The following is a 24,411-nucleotide window of genomic DNA, read 5'->3' as shown; positions in this document are numbered from 1 at the left end:
GTCCAAAATCACTGGGGTTTTCACAGCTGCCAGAGCAATTAGGAGGGTACCCTCTCTGCAGGTCCCACAGGCTCTGGCACACTGACCACACACCCCAAAACCTCCACCCAAGACCGTGATCCAGATCCAAGCAGGTCAAAGCAAGAGCAATTACCCTCTGACTGTTCGCTTGGTCCCCCTACAATCTGCAGGCCAGGAGCTCTTGAGGCAGCCATGTGGTGCAAGCCACCTCTCTCCCCAGGGGCAGGGTCCAGACCATGCTCTTCCATTCACCCCTGTTCCAATAGAGTTCCACACTGACCTTTTACTTTGTCTTTGGTGGTTATGGGTTGAGAAGTCTGGAAACCACCACAGCTGCTGGTGTTTCACTCTCCTGAAGTCTGCTCTGGCTGCTGCTGGTCGGGGCTGCCCTGGGGCCAAAACCACATGGCTCAACATGGGGCTAGGCTCAGCTCCCAGCACAGTGCAATAGACCCTTCCTGCTGGCCTGCTGGGCTGCCTTCAGTGGGAGATGTGTTTCTTTCTGTCACTCTGTGGGTTCTGTAGCTCTAAAATTTGTTTAGTCATTTTTTTCGTGCATTGGAGAAGGTGGAAGCCAGAGCCAAGTTTCTACTGTTTCCTGTTCCTGCTTTGCCATCTTGAGTGCTTTGCAATCTTAAAGTATTATATAAATGGCAACTATTATTGTTGTTGTTGTTAAATTTTTACCATTATTTAGGGTGTATTGATTTGGAATGCCAGATGAGGTTACGAAATTTGTGATAGATTTTCTTCCTAGTGAATACACTGTTTAAAAAAATACATCCTTTTTTTTCCTTATTGGACTAAATGCCTATAGGTGAAGAAGTAACAGGGTAAGAAATTTAATACAGGACAAATATACTTACATATTTTTATAGCGAACTTCTCTTTTTGAAAGTGAAGAGTGTATTCTTAACTGTTATTGTTGTTTAATCATTTTAACTATGTCCTGACTCTTAAGGCCCCCTTTGGGGTTTTCTTGGCAAAGCTACTGGAGGGTTTTGCCATTTCCTTCTCTAGCTCATTTTACAGATGAGGAAACTCAGGCAGACAGGGTTAAGTGACTTGCCCAGGGTCACACAGCTAGTAAGTGTCTGAAGCTGGATTTGAACTCAAGTCTTCCTGACTCCAGGCCCAGCATTGTATCTGCTGCACCACTTAGCTGCCCTTTTAACTCTTGTCATTGTTACATTATATGCTTTTGCTTTGAATGTGCCAACTCTGAGCTCAAGTATTTGTTTCTTTTCATTCTTTAGGTGCCACAGTGAGTGCCTGCAAAGGCTACCAGAGCAGTGGTTGCGGGATGTCTTGGAAGAAATTAAGTCTAGCAACCCTTCTTCTAAACTCTGTGCCACAAGACGCAGTGCTGGGATTCCCTTCTACATCCAGGTAACTGAGAGACTGCCTTTTTCACTGTTACTCAGGGTGTTCGGTGTGGGAATATAGAGCAAAATTCTTTTATCACCTCCAACCCCAGCCCTTATGTCAGTGAACAGATACTGCATCAGAAAAATCTCCACCAATTCTGTGTGTGTGTGTGTGTCTGTGTGTGTGTGTGTGTGTGAGTGATTAACCGTTTGTAAGCTGTTCTTATGACAAGTGTATTTTTCGAGATGACAGTGAACAGCAATACATGGTCCAAATCCCTGCCTGTCTTCAGCAGATACTAACTGCAACAGTGTTTCAGATGGAGCTATCTTGCATTTTTCCTCTTGCCTCTTTTCTGGCAGGGATACAGGCTGCTTTAGTTAGGAAAAGGGATCATAAGTACCAGAATGTCAATGCATTGAGTAAAGCAGACTGTTCCTGTGCTCATGGGCTGGGGGAGAGAGGGAAGAAGCTGGAAAGCAAGGAGAGTTCATTCACTAAGCCAAAAGGATAACCCAGTACTGAATATCCTTTTTTTCTTTTTTTACAATTCTTTAAACTTTTTAAAAAATGTATTTTTTTTAACATTCTTTTCTTTTTAAATTGTGAATTCCAGGTTCTCTCCTTCCTTCCCTCCCTCTTCACCACTTACTGAGAAGGCAAACAATATGATATTAATTATACATGTGAAATCACGTAAAATATATTTCCATATCTGTCATGTTTTTCTTAAAAAACAAGAAAAATAAAGTGAGAAAATTATACATCAGTTTGCATTCAGAGTTCACCAGTTCTCACTCTGGAGGTAGATGGCATTTTTTCATGATGAGCCCTTTGGAATTGTCTTGGATCACTGTATTGATAAGAGTAGCAAAGTCTTTCACAGTTGATCAACTTTGCAATATTGCTATTCTTACACATAACGATCTCCCAATTCTCACTTAACTTTACATCAGTTCATATGGGTCTTGACATGTTTTTCACTGAATATACTTTTTAGCCAAACTTTTTAAAAGTGTTCAGTGGAACTGTATTGGGGAAAAAAAGAGAAGAAAAAGCAATTAAGGCAAGATTAAAAATGTGGGAAAATCCCAAATGAATGAGCTGAAGTTTTATTACTCACTTCTCCCTGCATTCTTCTCTTTTGCTCCTTACATAGCCACTCAGTTCCAATAGACACCATATGCACAAGAAAGGATTCATTATGCTTAAAAGAAAGAAGGATGTTGACTTGACACAGAGGTCAGCAATGTATAGTTGCACAGGGTTAAAGCTGGTAACCTTCATAAATCAACTCTGTGCTGGCTTGTACTGGGCCACCATTCTTTCTCCTCAGTGTGATACATCCTGTAGCAATGTTTGTACCTTACCTGAGCCTGAATACAGATGTGAAGGCAAGGAGAATATCTCATTGTTTTATGTGAACTATGTGCTTTTTAAGCACACTCTTGGTACTCCCACCAACATTCAGTGATCGTGAGCTCCTTAAAGCACAGGGACTGACTTGATTTTTTTGTTTGTATGTGTTTTCCATCAACATATCTGTTTACACATTGTGTAATGTAAGTTCCAGAGAATAGGGATTGCAGTTTTTGTAACTTCTGCACATAGCATGGTACCCAGAACATGGTAGGTGTTTGATAAATGCTTGTGGAATTAATTTATATTGTAGCTCTTCAGGGCTCTTCCATGCAACTAAACAAAAAGTAAATATTACCCTATGAATGGTATATTTCAGAGGCCAAAGGACTGATTTTTACAGGGAATTTTATTCCTAGTTCTCCCTTTAAAGGAGATAATTCTTATGACAGAGTCTTTGTTATAGAATCTGATGTGCAGTTTTCTGTTTTGGAGTTAGTATTAATTATGAAATTATAGAGCATTAACAAGTTATTGGTATGAACCATTCCCCTGACATCTTAGCATTTTTAGAGCAGGCAAGTATATTAGAGATTACCTGAACAGACATCTTCGTTTTACAGGTGAAGAAACTGAGGACTAAAAGGTTAAGGGAGTAGGCTTGAAGTCTAGGAAACTGGAGCTATCTAAAGCTCCGAGCTCAAGGTCAGTGTATTTTGCCCCACAGCAAGCTGCCTTCCCACTGTCTCGTGGATGATTCAGACAAATAATTGAGAACAGACAGGTTGCGTGATTATTCTGTGTGACGATGAGCCTACAGAGGTGAACCTTGGAAATTCTGAGTTTGGGACTGTTGTATGGGGAAAAGGGTGTAGTAGGGTGTGTATAAGGGGAGAGTACATTGAGGCCTGTTAATATCTGCCCTGTTTTCCCATAGGCGTTGTTGACTTCTGAGCCAAAGAAAGGCAAGATGGATTTATTGAAGATAACAATGAAAGAATTGATCTCTTTGGCTGTACCTTCAGGTGACTCACAGAGTTCAGTCCCACAGGTAATAATTAAAACATACTCCCTCAAAATCTTACTAGGAAGGCAGTTGTTTTAAACTGTTATTGCCTTTAAAGCAAAACAACACTCAGAAAGAACTCTCATTTGAATGGACCTGCTATTGCTCAGTAAGTCAGGAACAAGACAAATATTCAAAACCATTTGGATTTTTTTTTTTGTTTATTGCCCCTTTCCCTAAAATAAGCATTAAGTACTACTTCAGTGGCTGTGTATTGTCTCCATAAGAAATTGTTTCTAAGCTGTGGGAAAAAACATCCTGTTTCTGTTTGGGAGGATTTTGTATACAATAATGATTGCCTCTAATATTTATAAACTAATATGATGTCACTTAAGAATTTCTCATGTATGCCTCTCTACCACTGAGGCATATTTAATAGCATGGGTCAGGCTAAACTTTTCTAAAAAAAGTTACCACCCAACTACCTTTTACAAGTGGAGAAACCACATCTTTTAATTTTAATATTAGTTTATTTTAAGCCCCTAGAAATCTTGTTTCGTGAGATAGGTTTCAGTTATTAAACCACACAACAAGCATTTTCTGAGTTTTTAACCACATGCCTAGGTACTATACTAGGCCATGTGAGAAACTTAAGGAAACATGAGACCTGATCCACACCCTGTCCTGATAGAGCATATAGCTTGGTGGGGAAGAGAAGACAAATACACATAAAAAGTTGTCTAATAATACAGGAACTATTCATGGTGAATGCCAGATGGAGAATACTTCAATGCTGGGCTTGCTCTTTTAATATCAACAGTAACTGCAGAAATGTAATTGCCACATGACAGCTGGTGGCTACCAACTTGGCCTATGTTTGGTTGGGTAGCATGTGATGTATATCCTCTTGAATCAGGGATGGAGGTCTATTCCCTATATGTTAGCACCTCTTTCCAGTGTCTCTAACACCATCTTCAATAATCTTCCTATAAGTTGGGTTGAACAGGTCTCAAGAACTCCCAGAGGGCCCACACTTCTTGTTTCCAGAACTCATACACAGTTCCATCCACCTCATGCCATAGCTGCATGCTCACCTGCCCATCAGACACCTTTAGTTCTGGGACCTGGCTGATTCCCACCTTATTGGAAGAGCTCACAGATGGAAGGAGATGGCTAGAAAGTGGGAAGTTCAGAAAGCAGCACATAGAATTCTACCCCAGACTTTGAGGAAAGAGATACAGAGACATTGTGAAAACAAAGATAGGTAAAAGGATGGGAAGATAGGAGGCATGAAATGGAGAGAAAATTCTTTTTTTTTTTTTTGCCTTTTGGAGGGCAGTTGGGGTTAAGTAACTTGCACAAGGTTACACAGCTAGGTTTTTTTGTGTGTGGGTGGGTGTTAAGTGTCTGAGGCCGGAACCGAACTCCGGTCCTCTTGACTTCAGGGCCAGCTCTTTATTTACTGCGCCACCTAGCCACCCCAAGAAAATTCTTAAGAAATAAATTTTTATTGATATGTTTTGTTTTTACATCACCAATATTCCCCACCCCCCTTTTTCTCTTTCCAGGGAGCTATCCCTTATAATACAGAATGAGAAAGAGGGAATAAAAAGTTTGGGAAAACCAAGCAACTCATCAGTAAAGTCTAATACTATATATAGTATTCCTTACCCAAAGTCTGCCATTTTGTAAAGTGAGGGCATGTGCCTTCTCATAAGAAGGAATAGATTTTAAGAGTAGATGAAATGTGGAAGCTGATGGCTAGGTCTCCTATTCTTGTGAAGAGGTAGCATATTAGAGGCAAGCCATTATTTGCTGAACCTAACATATGCGCATCTCTATGCTTGTACTGTGAGATATACAAGAGAAAAAGACCCACTCATTACTTTTCAGGAGCTCGCCATCTCTTTGATGAGTTTAGACTTATCCATATGAAAGTGACAAGAATATAACAGAAAATTAAGCACTAGATTGAGTTATAGAGATAAATGCTATAAAAATTACAGATATTGTAGGTGTCTCTTAGGATAGTCGGTATATATGTCAGATAGGAACGACTTCATGCAGGGGATGGGAGCTAGTACTCGAAGGCCAAGATTGAAATTGTTAGAGAGAATGCAAGATTGTTAGAGAGGAGGCTTTGCAAGTGGGAGGTAACATTTCACTGGAAGATATGGAAGTAATGGAAATCAGATTCCACCAGTAACTGTGTTTCATTTATTGACCACAGATTTAGCAGCTCTTTAGTGTTTGAGTTTGAAAAGTTCTCTTATGTTTATTTAAAATGAATGCCTTTCAAAATAAATGGTCATTTGGGTGGGCTGTTTATAAACTATACTGAAATTGAAAAAAAATTATTGAATGCCTTTTCAAATCAGTTTTCTTTCTTGTTTGAAATCAAGTTATTTAGATTCTCCATAGACTATTCAGTTAATCTGGGTATGTTATATATTTGTTAATATTCAATTTTTTCATTTTCTTTGTAGTTTGCATATTGTGTATAGTAGTTTCCAGTCATCTTCTTTAGTTCTTCTTATGTGTTGTTATTCCCCCTTTTCATTTTTTATTTTTGGTAATTTGGTTTTCCTTTCTCTTTTTAAAAAATCAAATAAGATAATATTTTGTCCATTGGGCCTTTAAAAAAAAAGCTTCTAGTTTTATTGAACACTTATAGCATTTTGTTTTCTTTTTTGTGTTTATTATTCGATTTTCAGCATTTGTTTTTGTGCTTTTTTTTAATGTTATTTTAATTTCTAGGTTTTTTAGTTGCTCAATAACTTCATTAGAATTTTTCTCTAATCTTTAGATATAGGTTTTTAGTAATAATAATTTTCCAAGTCACATTTATTTCCTAAGTGCCTCTGGAAACAATGGATTTTAGTTTTATATTGTAAGTAATAGCCATCCCACCTTCTACCACCTATGCAGATGAATACTCCTTTAGTGACCATTTAAAATTATTTTAAATAATAAATTTTGGAGGTTTTGCATTTTCTCTCTTGGTATGTTTTAGTTTTGCTCTGCAGCTTGAAAGAATTTCAGGGTTAGTTATGGTGTGTGGTTTTTTTTTTCTGACTGTTTTTGTTCCAGGTCCATGCTCTAAATATCCTTAGAGCTTTATTCAGAGATACTCGTCTGGGTGAGAACATCATTCCTTATGTTGCTGATGGAATTCAGGCTGCAGTTCTGGGCTTTACATCCCCTGTCTGGGCGGTAAGTCACTCCATTGTTTTCATTAAATTGCATGTCAGAGTGGGTTATTATTGACTGAATATTCATTCATTGAACTGCTGGGAAGAGGCACTTTTTCAAAATGTTGTAGTGGATGGCATAGGAAAGCAGATTACATAGTCCAGAGTTTAACTTTTTTATATACATTTCTATTGGTCTTTTGTTTACATATCTCTTACATTTTTTGCTGTATCCTTCCCCCACTGACTCTGGGAGACCCACCCCTTATAGTAAAAATAAAAGAGTTAGAAGAAAAAGAAGTTCTGCTATCAGAAGAAGTCTGACATTATGTGGAGCATTATATATACCCCGGGCCTCCACTTCTACAAATAAGCGCGGAGAAGTGTTTTTTCATATCCTTCTTTGGGGCCAATCTGGGCCATTATAATTTTGCAGTAGCATTCAATTTCTATTGCTTTGATGGTGTTGTTTCTACTTGTATTTTTGTACTGATCAGTTGTATTGTTTCCCTGGTCCTACTTACTTCACTTTGCATTGTTAGCTCATGCCCAGTTCCATGAGCCTAAGTTTTTCTGTGTCTCTGTGTTTTCTGTGTTCATTATTATTATTATTATTACAAATCAGAGCTTGATTTATTACTTTTGATTGTACAGATTTAAGAAAGTGATGTAGAAAATGTCAATATTTCAGATTAAATTTAAAAGTATATAGCATATACCATTTTTTGAGAGCCAGTTATTAAAACATTTACTAGCCTACCACTGGCCTTCACACAAAGATCCAATGATAAGTTGTTGAGGATGTTGAAAAGAAGAGCCTTGGTCAGTTATATTCTTCATGAGATCTAGGTTGCCTCAGAAAATCTTCCACATCTTTATTTTATTATTATTATTAAATTTATTTATTTATTTTTTGTTTTCAACATTCACTTCCATAAGATTTTGAGTTCCAAATTTTCTACCCATCTCTCCCCTGCCCCTCACCCCAAGATGGCATTTAATTTTATATAGACTCTACATATACATTCATATTAAAGCTATTTTCATGTTAGTCATGTTGTAAAGAAGAATTAGAACCAATGGAATGAACCATGAGAAAGAAGAAACAAACATGAAAAAGAGAAAAAGCAGATAATATGCTTCGATCTGCATTCATAGTCCATAGTTATTTTTCTGGATGTAGATGGCATTTTTCCATCCTGAGTCTTTTGGAGTTGTCTTAGATCCTTGCATTGCTGAGAAGAGCTAAGTCTATCAAAGTTAGTCATTGCTCAATATGACTTAAGTTACTGTATACAATGTTCTCCTGGTTCTGGTCACTTCATTCAGCATCATTTCATATAAATCTTTCCAGGTTTTTCTGAAGTCTGCCAGCTCATCATCTCTTATATCACAATAGTATTCCATTACATTCATACGCCACAACTTGTTCAGCCATTCCCCAACTGATGGACATCCCCTCAATTTCCAATTCTTTGCCATCACAAAAAGAGCTGCTATAAATATTTTTGTATATCTAGGTCCTTTTCACATTTGTATGACCTCTTTGGGATACAGCCCTAGAAATAGTATTGCTGGATCAAAAGATATGCACATTTTTATAGCTCTTTGGACATAGTTCCAAATTGCTTTCCAGAATGGTGGGGTCAGTTAACAATCCACCAACAATGCATTAGTGATCCAATTTTCCCACATCTTCTCCAGCATTTATTGTTTTCCTGTTTTGCCATGTTAGCTAATCTAATATGTGTGATCTACCTCAGAGTTGTTTTGATTTTTGCATTTCTCTAATGAATAGTGATTTAGAGCATTTTTTCATATGACTATAGATAGCTTTAATTTCTTCAAGTGAAAATTACCTGTTCATATCCTTTAACCATTTATCAGTTGGGGAATGATTTTTATTCTTATAAATTTGATGCAATTCTCTATATAGTTTAGAAATGAGGCCTTTATCAGAGACCCTGGTTGCAAAAATTCCCAGTTTTATGCTTTCCTCCTAATCTTGGTTGCATTGACTTTCTGCAAAAACTTTTCAATTTAATGTAATCAAAATTATCCATTTTACATTTTGTGATGTTCTCTATCTCGTTTGATCATAAATTCTTCTACTCTCCATAAATCTGACAGGTAAACATGTTCATTATTTCTTAAAGGACAACAGTATTCTGTTATGTTTACATCCTACAGTTTGTTAAACTGTTCCCCAATAAATGAACATTTTTTTTTATCTCCAGTTCTTTATTGCCATAAATAGTTTTGCTACAAATCAATATTTTGGTATCTATTGGGCCTTTCCTTTTATTACTGATTTCCTTGGATATATTGTTGTTCAATCATTTTTCAGTGATGTCCAACTCTTTGTGACCCTGTTTGGGGTTTTCTTGGTAGAAATAATGGAGTAATTTGCCATTTCCTTCTCCAGCTCATTTTATAGATGAGAAAGCTGAGGCAAACAGGATTAAGGGTACTTGATCAGGGTCACACAGCTAGGAAATGTCTGAAGCCAGATTTGAACTCAGAAAGATGAGTCTTCTCTATCTGCTGTACCACTTAGGTGTCTCCTTAAGTGACAGCAGAATCATTGGGTCAAAAACCATGAATATTTTGCTCACTCTTTACAAAGCTGCAAATTGCTTTTGAAAATGGTTAGATCAATTCATAGCTCCACCAACAGTCCATGAATGTGCCAGTCATTCTATACCCAATTCAGAATTGACTCTTCCCATTTTTTGGTCATCTTTGCTCATTTCCTTAGTATGATTGAAACCTCAGAGTTGTTTTGATTTGTATTTCTCTTATTAGTATTTGAAGGATCTTTCTATAGGATTCATAGTATTTGCAGGTCTTCATTTAAGAAGTGTTTATATTCATTGACTCCTTATTTATTGCACAGTGCCTTTTAGTCATATATTTCTTTGAGTTGTCTATATATCTTCAATATTAGATGCTTATCAGGGATATTTAATACAAAGATTTCTTTCCCTTCTTATCTTTTTTGTGTTTATTTTATTTTTATAAAAGCTTTTCAATTTCACACATTTGAAATTATCCATTTCATCTTTTGTGTTTGCTTCTGTCCCTTCTTTGGTTAAGAATTCATCCTCTGTTATAGTAGTGAAAGATCTATAATCCATTTCTTTTCAATTTTTTTTTAAGATGTAACCTTTAATATTCATGTTGAGTATTCATTTTGAATTTGTTTTGGAATATGATTTGAGATGCTGACCAGAACTTAATTTCTGCCAGACTGTTTCTCTCAACCATTCTTGTCAAATAGAGAGTCCTATCCTAACAATTTATGCTTTGGGGTTTAATGAGCCCTGGGTTATTGTCTTTCAGTTATTTCTGATTTCTTCCTTGTTTGATCTTTTCCATTAATCTGTTTTTCTATGTTTTAATCATTATAAAATTATTTTGGTTATTACTTTATAATATATTTTGAGATCTGGAAGTATTAGTCCCTTTTTATTTCTAACCTTTTTCATTATTTCCCTTGATATTCACGAGACCAGAAGTCAATGGGTAATTTACAGTGGGCCTGTAAAGCTGGATGAGAAGAAAAATTCTGTCTTTATTTTCACCAACCTTTGTATTTTATGTATTTTGTTTTACTCATTTAAAAATATTATTTTGATTAGGGGTCTGTAATGGGAATGCAAATTTGGAAGATCTTCCCTGCCCCTAGGCTAAAGTGCACCTGAAGCCTGGGGTGGGAGGCTTGTTTTTCAGTAGATACTTCTTGATTGGCCAGTGAGTCAATAAGGTTGTTACATTCTCTGAGCCAGGAGAAGGCTATATAAGCCCTGATGTGTAGCTTTGTTTTGGGACTCACTTTGAGAAGTGTTCTGTGATTTGATCTGAATTCTGGGAAGCCATTGTTGAGAGTCCCCCGGCTTTGAAAAACCCAGATGTGGAAACCCAGATGTTGACTGGGTATGGATGTAATGGTTGGACAGTTTGGAAATGTGTCTACTTGATCTGTTTCTGTCTTGATAATTCTGCCTGTATGCTTTGAAGTTCGGGGTGCTGACCTTTTTCCCCTGAACAAGGTAAACGATATATGTCTGACTGATTAAAGTAAGCTTGTTAACCCATTTTGAGTTGCTTTCCTTTAACAAAGCAGATCCAAGAACCTGTATGGGCAGCAAACCTTGGGGACTCCGGGGTGCTTGCTGCTACAGGGTTGCTGTAGGCTTCCCTAGACTGTCAAAAAGGTCCATGACACAAAAAAAATATCCAACTCCTGTACTACCCCCTACCATCTTCTCATTCAGTCTTCCTATATCTCTCCTATCTTTTACATGCAAACTACTTTAAAAAACTGTCTGCACTCCCTGCTTTCATTTCCTCTTCTCACATTAACACCATAACCCTTTGCTATCTGGCTTCTGATCATTATGCAGTGGACACTGTTGTCTCCAATGTTGGCAATGATTTCTTGGGGGTTTTTTTGCAATGATTTCTTAACTGCCAAATCTGATGATACTTTACCTCTCTGCAACATTTAATGCTGTTGACCATCCTCTCCCCTTGGATACTTTGTCCTCTCTGGGTTTTCATGACACTGCTGTCTCCTGGCTTGCCTCCTACCCTTTCTCCCTCTACTTTGCTGGCTCATTATTCACATAATGCCCCTTTGTCTTGTCTTGTCTTCTTTACATCACTGCTCTCTCTTTCTCTTTCTCTTTCTCTCTTCCTCTCCACACACACACACACACACACACACACACACACACACACACACACACATTTAGTTGTCTCTTGGACATTTTAGACTGGATGCCCTGGTGACATCTAAAACTCAGTGTATCCGAAACTAAATTAATCTCCCCCTACCATCCCTCCAAATACTCCTGCCTTCCAAATATCACTCTTTGAAATTTCTAGTTATTTTAAATGGGACTTCCCTTCCTGTTATTTCCTTCTGGATTTTGTTAATTACTGCATAGAAAGGGTGTTTGTTTTTTGTGGGTTTATTTTTGTAGCATGTTGCATTTTATCATTTTTTCTGAGTCACTGAGTCAGCTGATTTTCTTTGTTTTGTGAGACCGTGCACTTCCCAGTGTGTGTTAAAGAGTAACCTTTGGACACCATGGCCAACAGAAAATAATAGTACAGTGGGCAGCTCATTTCTTTCATTCCCTCTCAGCTGACCTGTAATCACAGCACCAGGATTATTTGAATCCAATGGAAATTTTTTATTAAAGATTTCAAAGTGTGGTGTATACTCTTGCCCTTAACAGAATTTTAAGATACTTCAAACCCTATGGATTTTTTTTCCTGATTACGTATAAAATGGATAGACTCAAGTTTTATAACAGGATCTTTGGAAAGTTAGAATATGACCTCAGGTTTGTAGGTATTTGAGTAAGGAAAAGTGGGTTGGTAAGAGAAGAGTGGAGAAGAAGCTTATTCCTCCTGTTTACTCTTTAGGACTGGAAACTTCCCTGGGGAAAAAGTCTGTATTGAAATAGGCTAATTCATTCCCCTTCACAGCTTCATGTTGATCATCTTGCCACCATGAACCAACATATTGTGATAATGGCTCAAGGTACAAACCACCTGTTGGAATCAGTCAGTCGATCAGTAAGCATTTATGAAGGCCCTGAGCAAGACAAGGAGAATGCAACTACAAAAGGAAAGACAAACCCCGCCCTCAAGGAGCTTACCCTATGCTGGGGGCATAAGACATGTTCACAGGCAAAATACAGAATATATATATTTTTTAAAATACAAAGTAATTGGGGGGTGGGGTGGGTTGGGGAAGAGAAACGGGAAAGACTCCAAAAGGAGGCAGCATTTATCCCAGACTTGAGGGGAGCTCAGGGTTCCAAGAGGCAGCTGAGGTGAGGAAAGGCTTTTCGGACTTGGTAGATCAGCATGTACTAAACCCCAGACCTGCCAGTCCTGGGAAGATGCCATGGCTAGAAGTCACATAGAGCTCGTCCTTCACCTACCACCTCAAATAAAGAGCCCCCAAATGCAGCAGACAGCATGGATAGGAAGGAGAAGATAGAGCCTTTCGCAAGATAATTTTTCAATTAAAAAATAACTGATGACCAACTTACATGTCCCTTGCTCCTTGTAGGAATCACACTTGCTACCATTCCTTCTTCCCCCAAAGAGACTGCAGCTGGGGCAGCCCTTTTCCTCACAGTGGCCACTTTCTTAGTTAGGTCCTCACTGACTTTTCCATTGAATCTCTTGGCAGTATCCTGAGGTAGGTAGCTCTCTGCTCCCAGGACAGGTTCCCACTGTACTAGTATTTTCAGGCCCATTCTCTGCTCCTTGCTCATAATTGGACTGTCTTGGCCTGGGAAGATCCTGTGTCATTCATGGCAGCCGTGCTTCGAGGGCCTGCTTATGGGAGTTTTTGCTAGTGTCCCTGGTGCTCTCAGGTTGGGTGGACACCCATGGATAAGACCAGTCCTGAGGCTCAGGAAGAAGAAAAGGTAGCAGCTATGGAGTTTGTAGAGCTAGGAGGCACAAGGTTTTGGAGAAGTGAAGAGAACAGAGTAGTTTGCTTACTGTGGTTGTTTAATACAACACAGGAAGCCGAAGACATGAAAGATGGGGGAGAATTGCATTTGCAAAGGCTTCTAGAAACGACCCCTCTCACAGAGCAGTATCCTTGGAGATTCTACTCTAATTGCTTTATAACTAGGGGTTACACTGGGGACTAAACATGTCAGTCAGAGAGAAAATGGTAGAGCTCAGAGACATGGAACTGGAAATGTAGAAAGTGGGCTCAATGACAGGGGCTTTTCTGAATCTTCCTACTAATGTATCCCAAGCAGTTATCCTCTTTCTTGAGGGGCACAGATCTTGTCCAACCCTAGAAGAAAACGAGGGCTGGAGGATAAGCCCCACACGGAGACTCCCAAAGGGAAAGGGAAAGAGTGATTCATAAAGACAGACCCAAGACGAATGAAGAAGAGTATAGAGAAATAAAAATCAATGAAATAGGGACAGAACTGATAGCTGTTAAGGAAGAAACCAGCAAGTCCATCAAGAAACTAGAGAATTTAGAAAAGAAGATCAAGACCCTTTTCATAGTAGTAGATTCTGTGAAAAAGAGAATCACAGAATTGTAGGGCAAAAATTCAGACACAGAAGAAAAATTGAAACAGGTTTTAAAAATAAGATTGGAAAAAGACATGAAGAAAATCATTCTAGTTGCAAATATTTTCTTTTGTTGGGGCAACTAGGAATGAAAATGTTTGGAATACATTGTTAACTTTGTATTTTTATGTAATTATTATTGTACATTACCCTACTTCAAGAAGACCTTTGAAAATGCCAATTTATGAACCAGATTAGAGGGTGATTATTTACATTACACAAGTCGTTGCCACAGATTTTCCTGTTAAGTTTCTTTAACTAGTGAAATCTACTAATGTATTTAAAATCAGACTCAATATACAGAAATTTAATTTATAACATAACTTTTTAGAAACACTTCTATTGCCTCAAGCAAAGTACTGCAGTACTTGTTATGTAATTGTATTTTTTTTTTTTACTAAATTATAGACTTGAAAAATTAGTGAAATGATTTTTAATTCAGATTGTGGTTCAAAAGAGTGTTTTAGGAATGTCATTAATGCATGTATTTAAGAATGATTGCTAACAGATTCCATCATCTGATCAGTACTAATCATCAGCACATTTAAAAAGAGTATATTTGATTATTTTATGCATTAAGTGAACTGGCAAAACTAAATATGAATTAAAGAAAAAATCAAGTAAATGTATAGTCAGAAAATGTGAAGCATTGTAGTTTCCCCATCCTATTCAAGCATTTGAGGAGGGAATGTTATTAGTGCATCAGCAGAAGGGTCCTTAGAACTGAAACTTTCCACTGAGCAAAAATATTATCTTTTATTTAATAGATGAAACATTTGAAACGCAGCAAAGGTGACTGAATCATCCAGAGTCACAACAGCTAGGAAATTCCAGAAAGGAGTTATAGGCCAGGTCTTTTGACATCTTGTAAATTATGACTTTACTTGATTTCTTGTTTCTCCTTTCATTCAGTTATTAAGTGCCTACTCTGTTCAATGCATTGTACTTAGCAAAGGAAATCATCAGTGACTGTCTATATTCCTAAGATAAAATAGACTGCATAGCTTGACATTCAAGTTCCTTCACAGTATATCTCCTGGTTCCCATTTTTCCCATTTCCCATTATTCCCCATCTCCCATAATGGAAGTCATATTTCAGCCAAACTGTCCTAACGTCCCCACAAACTTGACATTCTGTCTCTTACCTTGAAGATTTTGTACAAATCATCCTCCATGTTTGGAATTCACTCTAATTTCTGTCAGAATCCTTATCTTTTTTTCAGGGTTCAGCTCAAGTACTATTTGTTTTGTGAAAACTTCCATGATTTCCCCAGATGGTGTTCATTTCCTCAGTTTACTTTTTATCATACTTATTTGTATACATAATATCTTCCCTTCCCTTCCCACCCCCATCCCTTTAGTAGAATCTACCCTACTTGAGGGCAGATAATGTATTTTTCTCATTGCCTTCCCAGTACTTAGCATGCTTAATAAATATTCCTTGGATCAAATACAAATTAAATAAAACATAGCCACTTCCATCAAGGACCTTACAATCTAGTTGGGGTGATAGAATGCATATATAGATAAATATGTGTAATCCAGATTTGAATATGATAATTATGTAAGAAGAAGACAAAGTGTTATGAGATCAAAAGAAAGAAATTCCAACTGGGCTTCAAGGAAGAGGTTTTTCAAAGAACTTTGGCACTTTTTTTTTTTAGTTAAAAAAAAAAACCCAACAAACAATACAGTTACCACAGAAGCCATTTATGCAACTTGAGAAACTGAATAAATTTTGGGGGTTTTTTAGGGGGTGGTGGTAGAGAGAAATGTGTTTCTGAGTTGAGCAAACTGACATGAAGTTAACTGCACAGCTGCAAACGCCTTGTTCTACTTATTATAAACTGGCCAGGTTCAAAAGGACAGCCAGATAAGATTGATGCTTTCTTTTTTGTGCATTAAAATCTCTTTAAAGAATTCTTAGACACATAACTTTGGAATGAGTCAGTTTCTGAAAACCCCATTTTAAGATAATTGTACATATTGTACATCAAAACTTAACATTTCAAATGCTTTCATAGAAATAATTTGGCCATTTTTAATTGATTTGACTATTTACAGAATACTACTGTGATTAAGACCAAGGTTTTATTTGGAGTTTGAGTTGGAGTCAGATAATTTATGTTAAAAAAGAAGACTCATTTTATATAAAGCTCATAATCCTGGATTCAGGAGAAATTGCATTTCCTGGCAATTTCAGAAAAAGTTGTTGCATACGTCTTATTTTTTTTATAGCTTTCCTCTGTAAAGAAGTGAGGTCTAAGTACAGAGAATTTACCTCCCCCACCCCCACCCCTTTTTTCCAGGAATATTCATCAAATATTCCATCAGTCAAAGCAAGTAGTAGGAAAGGGGCAGGGATGGAAAGATGAAGTGAGGGTGGGAAAATACAGAAAGGATGACCAAAAAGGACAAGAAGAGCTAACTAATGCAGCTTAAGAGGTAATGGAAGAGAATTTCAAGAGTGTCTTTGCCAGTCACTTGCTGGGTTTCCTTGAGCAAGTCTCTCTGTCATTCATGGCCTTGCTTTCTTCATCTGGGAAATGGTAGAGTAAATGATAAGATCTTTAAGCCTTCATCCAGCTCTGAAATTCTATAATTCAGTGTTGATGAGGAATGAGAAAGCCATTTGAAAACAAGGAAGATATCCATAGTTCTAATCTATGGTGTTCCATTATTCTTGCAGATGGTAGGGAGCAAGGGAGAGCTTTCTCCCTTCTTTCTTCTCCACTACCAGTGCTTAGGGCAGTGAGGTGGTACAGTGGTTAGAGATCTGGGTCTGGAGTCAGGAAGATGAGTTCAAATCTGGCCTCAAACACTAGCTGTGTGACCCTGGACAGATCACTTAACCTTGTTTGCCTCGGTTTCCTCATCTGTAAAATGATCTGGAGAAGGAAATGACAAACCACTCCAGCATCTTTGCCCAGAAAACCCCAAATAGGGTCACAAAAAGTCAGACACGACTGAAATGACTGAACAACAATACCACTAGTGCTTTAGTCCATAGTAGGCAACGGAATATGGTGGGGAGAACCCTCTGTTTGGAGTCAGAGGACCTGAAATGGGGAAGCCTATCATATAATCATCCTGGGACTCACCTTCCTCATTTATAAAATGAGTAAATTGAATTAATTTTTCTCAAAGTTTTCTTTCAGCTCCAGATCATATGAAAGTTATCTAATAAATGGAGAACAATTATCAAATTTTTCTCCTAGATCACACTTTTGATTACCTTTAGGTATTAGGTACCCCCTTGCATATGGACTGTCATCGAAGCTGTAGAGGAACTTATTAAGAATAAATATGGAAATTAGTGGGAAGAAAAACAGATCACTTTGCTTTCCTTGCAAAATTCCAAATTTAATTTGTATACCCTCTGTTACTTGTTAGTACATAACAGAATTTACTAGCACTAAGTTGCCCTATTTTTAAAAAAGATTGTTTGACAGAGAATACAGTGTTCCAGGATAGATTTTTTAATTTGGGTACAGATGAATTTTCAGTCTATTCTTTTTCAGGGTGTTATTCAGTTTCTTGACAGAGATTTTTTTCCCCCCATTTGCTGGAAGCCTTGTTGCCTTCTACTTAGGCTTAAAGGATCTTCTGTGTTGGCCATTAAATACAGTTTTCCCCTGAGGGGATGCATTAGTCAGCTTGGGTGGATCAGAGAAATGGGTGCTTTGTAAAACTCAAGTCTGTGTTTGTATATGGGGATATACATTCCAAATGCTAAAGTGAGATAGTTTCTTCTTCCTGCTCCTGGATATTTTATAGCTTCTCTAGTTATGTTGTATGGAATTTCTCTTTTTGTCTCTTCCTGCAAAGTTTTATATAGAAGTGCCAGTGATTTATATGGATTTATCTTATATCCTGCAACTTTGCTGAAACTATTAATTATTTCAATTGCTTTTTTTAGAGCACATCCTCTAGGACTGCCTAAGTGTACTATCATATCATCTGCAAAAATTTCCAACTTTGTTTCCTCTTTGCCCATGCTTTTCCCTTCAAACTCTTTTTCTTATCTGATTGTTATAACTAGCATTTCTAGCATGATGTTAAATATAGTAGTGATAATGAATGTCCTTGCCTTATTTCTGATTTTATTAGAATTTCCTCTAACTTTTCTCATTTACATATAATGCTTGCTCTAAGATTTAAAGAAATAATATTTATCCTATCAAGGAAAGGTCCTCTCATTGCTATGATTTCTGTAGTTTTTAATAGAAATGAATATTGGATTTTGTTAAAAACCTTTTTAGCATCTATTGATATGATCATATAGTTTTTATTATTTGTAAAATTATCATTTATTATAATTATAGTCTACCTTTATGTTGAACCAACCCTGCATTACAGGCACATAGTTAAAAATCAGTCTGACCATAGTATATAATCTTGCTTGTATATTGCTATAGCCTACTTGCAATCGTTTTCTAGATTTATGTTAGTCTTTAATTGCTTTTTAAGTTCTTTCTATAAGGTTCTCTTATTGAATATGATTTTTGTTGCATTATGATCAGTAAATGATGTACTTAGTATATCTGCTTTTCTACATTTTTTGGTGTAGTCTTTATGCCTTTTTGTAAAGATGCTATGTTTAGCTAAGAAATATATAAATTCTTTTGTATTCCCATTTAGTAATTGTGAAAGAACTGCTATTTATTTCTGATTCTTCTAAAATTCTATTCAGGGCCTTAAATTCTTTTTTGTTTACCTTTTACTTTGATTTGTCTATGTCTGAAAGGCTCACACTGTTATAGTTTATCTGTTCCTCTATGCAAGTTGTTTAATTTTTCTTTTTAGTATGTAGGTGCTATGCTATGAGGTATACCTATATTATGTATTAATATTGATTAATTATCTATCATACCTTTAAGCATGTTGCTTATTCTTTTTCTTCAGTATTTTTTGGATTTCCTTTAACAAGCTGTTGACTTGTATTTCATGATTTTCTTGCATGACTCTCATTTCTCTTCCCAATTTTTCCTCTATTTATTTTACTTGATTTTTTAAAACCTTCTTGAGCTCCTCTATGGACTGCGACCAATTCATATTTTTCTTAGAGGCTTTTGATGAAGGAGTTTTGACTTTGTTGTCTTCTTCTAGTTCTATGTTTTAATCTTCTTTGTCATCAAAGAACAATTCTGTAGTCTGATTTCTCTTCCTCTGTTTGCTCATTTTCCCAGCCAATTACTTGACTTTTGAGCTCTTTGCCACAGTAGAACTCTGGTTCCAGAGTAGAGAATGCTGTGTCCCAAATTTCTGGGGTTTTGTGTAGCTATTGTCAGAGCTTCTTCTAGGCACCTGCCTCAGAACTGTGAGGAGGACTGCCTCTTCACAGCTTCAACAGGCTTTGGCATGCCAGTCCTCCTCACCCCAGGACTGTCACCCAAGACTGCAACCCAGATCCAAGCAGGGTAAGGCAAGAGAATCCTTCCTCAGAGCCAGCAAAGAGATTCCTGCAGTTGCCTTCCAGTCAGCTGGTTGGTCCCCCCACCATCTGTGGGCCTGGAGTTCTGGAAGCAGACACCCTGCTGCTGCAGCTGTGCCCCCGCCACCCTGGGGGCAGGGCCAGACCACACTCTTCTCTCACCTAGGTCCAACATGGTTTCCCCACTGACCTTTTACTTTCTCTTTGGTGTTTGTGGGTTGAGAAGTCTGGAAACTGCCACAGCCGCCAGTGATTCAGTGCCCTGAGGTCTGCTCTGGCCAGTCTGTGCTGTAGGTCTGTGCCGGTGCACTGACTTTGCCCTGCTCCCACCTCAGTGTTACAGACCCTTCCTTTTGATTTGCAAGGATGAATTCAGCTGGAGATGTATTTCACTCTGTCATTTTGTGGGTTCCGTAGCTTTAAAATTTAAGTCATTTTTTACAAGTATTAAAGGTAGTTGGGGGATGACCTCAAGCAAGTTCTTGCTTTTACTTGGCTCCCCCAATCCCGCCACCCCCCGTTAATTCTTTCTTTTATCTTATCTATATTTGCTGTAGCCATATTTGGACTCATGATCGCTACTTCTGCTCTTATGAGTTTGGGTGAAACATATTTGATTTTTCCCTAGATCTTAATTTTAACTCTATGTGAATCTTTGTATTTCAAATGTGTTTTTATTAAGCAATATATCATCAGATTCTGCTTTCTGATCCATTATGCTTTCCTTATCTTTTTTATGAGTGAGTTCATCCTGTTCACATACATCATTATTAATTGCCTATTTCTCTCCAATCTGAAAAAAGTTTGTCCGATACTTCTGATCTTCTATGTGAAACGGTCTGTTTCTTCTCTTTTGTAGTTCTCCTCTTCTCATTACCTTGCCTCTTATCCTACACTTTTTATTTTTTCTTCCTATTCTTTTAATCTTCCCTCCCATGGACTTCTCTCTTGACATTGAAGATTGTTTGGCTTATGCCTATTCCATTGCCTCTCCTCTCCTCCTTAGATCCCTCTCAATTGTTTCTCCCTCTCTCTCTCCCTGCTTATTTCCCTTTTGAGTTTTTTAACATATTTTTGTACTGAAATGTGTAATTGTGTTCAATCTTTCTTCATCCAGTTGAGATGAAAGTGAAATTCATGAGATGTGCCTTCCTACTCCCCTTCATCCATGACCACATAACTCTTCATTTATATATATCTATTATCAATAGTGATTTCTCTCTCCTTTTTCCTTCTTTCCCCCCAGTATAGTCTCCTATCCCTCCCATTTTTATTTTCTCCTGGGCCATTAGAACAGATCCACCCACAGACTGTTTTCCAGAGCTTAGCATAGACCCTGACACCGAAAAAAACCCACTTAATAGATGTTTCTTGACTGACTACCATTTTAATCTTTTTCTGTGAGCCTTAAACACATTAGGATTCTGAGAAGATATTTGTTTCTTATCCCTATTAACATGTAAACAGCTCATCCCCACATATTCCCTTTCAATTAAACAAACATGTATACGTTTCTGTGTTTCCTTTGATGTTTGCATTTCTATTTCAAAATGTCCACTTGGTTCAGACTTTTTCATCTAGAATGCTTAGAACTCCATTAAAGATCCATTTCTCCCCCACGCCCCCGTAAGATTATATTTAGCTCTACTGAATAGATTTTTTTGGTTGTAAATCTTTCTCTATTGCTTTTTGGAATGAAATATTATAAGCTCTCCTCTCCTTTATGGTGGGAGCTGCCAAGTTTTGTGTAATCTTTGGTGTGGCTCCCGGGTATTTGAGTGTCTTCTTTTTGTCTTTCTGTATGTATTTGTATATACATATACATGTGTGTATACATATATATATATATATATAAAGTTTTTGTAAGTAGGTGGTTCTCAAAGAGTGGGCCATGACATACTAGTATGCTCCAACTTTTGCCCAGAATACTATGAAATTTTGTGTGTTGTAGCTAGAAGGAAATCTGAAGGATGTAGTTTGTTTAGCACATGTATTTAATCACAAGTAAAAGCCATCTAAGCATAGTCACTTCCCTCTTCTCAATGCAGCAGCTGGTGTTTCCCCTCTCAAGATATCATGACGAGGTTTGTGTTGTTGCTGCCTCTATCTCTGAATGTCTCCACCATCTTCATCCCTGCTATACCAGCCTGTCTCTCTCAGTCCCTGTTCTAGCTTAGGCACAGACTACATTTCTTCCCCATCTCTTTCTTGATCCCCATCAATGTTCCCAGGTCTCCTGGCTATCATAATCCCATATATTTCCACCCAGATGTCTTCCTTCTTTTTAAACTTGGAAGTATGTCTACTCCCAAACTGCAGAGAGCTTTAGGAGCTACTAGGAGTTTTGGTTTCTGTGTTACTCCTTCATTTGAAGATTGAAAATAAATTATCTTATACCTATGAAATTTTCATTTTCTACCTCCTCATTTTGAAGAGAAAAAAACATACCCACATTTTATCCTTTTAGTGAGCTTAATCCTGGTTTGCCTCAATTTTGATCTTTTGAAAGGACAATTCAAATACTGAGAAGCTTGTTATGTTGTTAAAAAGAACATTAGTGAGCGCTTAGGAAAGGAAACAGTGATCCCAAAGAGCCAGCATTGATTCATCAAAAACAGGTCATGGCAGACTCACCTTATATCATTTTTGACATGATTACTAAATCATTTTATGATCATAGGACTTAAAGCTGGAAGAAATCTTAGAGAATCTATCTTTTACCTCCTCTTTTTATAAATGAGGAAGTTGAGACATTATAAGGGTAGTTCTTAACTTGGGGTGTGTGAGCCTGTTTTTGTTTTTTCTTATTTAAAAAATTTCAATTATATTTCAACACAATTTATTTCTTTTGTAATCCTATTCATTTCATTTTATGTGTTTAAAAACACTATACTGTAGAAAGGGTCCATAGGTTCACTAGACTGCCAAAGGGGTCCATGATAGCAGAAAGTCTAAGAACTCCTGCTTTAACCATTGATAAGAAGAACGTCCCCATAGACACTAAGATATTTATAGAAGCAGTTTTTGTGATAGCAAAGAATTGGAAACAAAGTAGATGCCCAACCATTGGAGAATGACAAAACAGATGTGAATATAATGGAGTGTCACTGTGCTGTAAGAAATGATGTATGTGATGAATACCGAAAAACATGAGAAGAGCCACATGAACTAATGCAGAGTAACGTCAGCAGAGCCAAGAAGATAGTACATATAGTAACTACATGTAAATGAAGTAAATGAAAAGAATAACCACATACCAAAAGAAAAAGTTAGCAGAGCAAAATTATAAGTATAAAGCAGGATTCAAATGACAAGATTTAAAAGGATACTCCTAACTCACTCCTTCACGGTGTGGAACGTGCAGATGTTGCACACTACACATTTTCATACTTTTTCGTTGTGGTTATCAGTTGTGAGGATTTTTTTTTCTTTTGTCTTTAAAAATAATCTTTGTTATATGGGATGGCTCTCGGAGAGGGGAAGGGGAAAAAGCAGACTAGGGAAAACTATGATGGTGTATATCATATCAAAAGAGAAGAAATAAGTAACAATTTATCTTAAAAAATAAAACCTCTGCTTTACATATAGTTTATTTAGATTTTAGATGAGATAAGATATATCAAGTTTTTCTTAGGGTAAAGATAGAGAGATTCAGGCCATTAGAAGGATTCTGGACTGACCAAATAGACAGACTTGAAGAATAGTCCTCAGTTGTTTTTCTTTTTTCATCCTAGGTCCATGTCCTCCTATAAATCCCCCTTGAGGGAGCTCTGCTCAGTGTACTGAGAGCCTTCCTCAAGACTGTAATGGGGGAGATAACTCAGGGAGATCTTCCTGAAGGAAATTAAGTTCTTAGCAGACTGCTAGGAATCTTTCAAACCCGAGAATATTCCTTTTGGATGAATGAATCGACATTTAACAGCACCTAATGTTTACTAAGCTCCTATTCTGTGCCAGCCACAATGCTGGGCTCTAGAAATATAAATACAAAAATGAAAACAGTCCTTTGGTCCAGCATGGATGGTTGCCTGTCCATCTGGAGCTGAGATAGATAATTGCGCTGTTAGATGATGACAGAAGTAGGTGGTTTAATGGAAAGAGTGCAGGTCTTAGAGTCAGGAGAGGCAGAGGTTAAAGCTTTACCACGGGGCACATTTCTTTGATCCTCAGTTTCCTTCTCTGTAAAATAGAAATAATTTCTATAGGACCTGCTTCAGAGAGCTCTTAGAGTTAATATACCTAAAATGCTTTAAAATGCTAGGTAAATGCCAGCTATTATTTTGTCCTATATCCTCAGGAAGCAACACCTGCTTGCACTATGGACCCCCGAAAATGCTACATTCTAAATGACACAGGCCTCCACCCAACTCTTTTCAGTCTCAGTTCCCCAGGTCCTAAGTATTTCCCTATCTCTTTGCTTTTGCTTATATGTATTTATTTCTCCAATTTGACTTGACCTCCCACTTCTTTCTTCATTTCTTTTATGCATACCTGACTTTCAAAATTTAGCTCAGACATCCCCATTTCCATGAGGAAGCTTAGGCTAAAAGTCAGGGGGAAGAACATTGGACCCCCAAACCCACAGACTTCATTTCTGTCCATAGTTAGTCACCCATGTCTTCTTAGGGAAGTGACCTCGCTTGTCAAGGCTTCAGTTCTTCCGCCTGAAGAATGAGGGCATTGTACGACATTATCTCCAACGGCCCTTCCAAGTCTATAGTTCTTATGTTTCTATGATGAAGTTTTCCCAGCCAGGCCTAGTTTGTGGGGAATTGTCCTTCCTCTGAATCTTAATAATAATTTTGTTTTATCATTCATTTGGCAATTAACCCTTTTCTGCTTTTTGAAATCAGTTGTATTTAGCTGTTGTTTAATATTTCATGCGTCTATTTCTTGTTGAAACCGTG

General features: G+C 37.4%; 1 protein-coding gene across 2 annotated transcripts in view; it reads left to right on the top strand.

Annotated features, from left to right (window-relative positions):
• THADA (THADA armadillo repeat containing) overlaps positions 1-24,411 on the top strand; it is a 460,437-nt gene that overhangs the window by 102,897 nt on the left and 333,129 nt on the right. For both annotated transcript variants that reach the window (XM_069071596.1, XM_069071597.1), the window contains exons 23-25: positions 1,278-1,410; positions 3,686-3,799; positions 6,845-6,967. In XM_069071596.1, the coding sequence (XP_068927697.1) occupies positions 1,278-1,410; positions 3,686-3,799; positions 6,845-6,967 (370 nt within the window). The remainder of the gene's footprint in view (positions 1-1,277; positions 1,411-3,685; positions 3,800-6,844; positions 6,968-24,411) is intronic.

This window comes from Petaurus breviceps, unplaced genomic scaffold (genome assembly GCF_028583685.1).
Source record: "Petaurus breviceps papuanus isolate PSGF00001 unplaced genomic scaffold, PetGlider_PUasm1.0 90842, whole genome shotgun sequence".
NCBI classification, from domain to species: Eukaryota; Metazoa; Chordata; class Mammalia; order Diprotodontia; family Petauridae; genus Petaurus; species Petaurus breviceps.
This window is presented reverse-complemented; position numbering and strand designations above follow the sequence as displayed.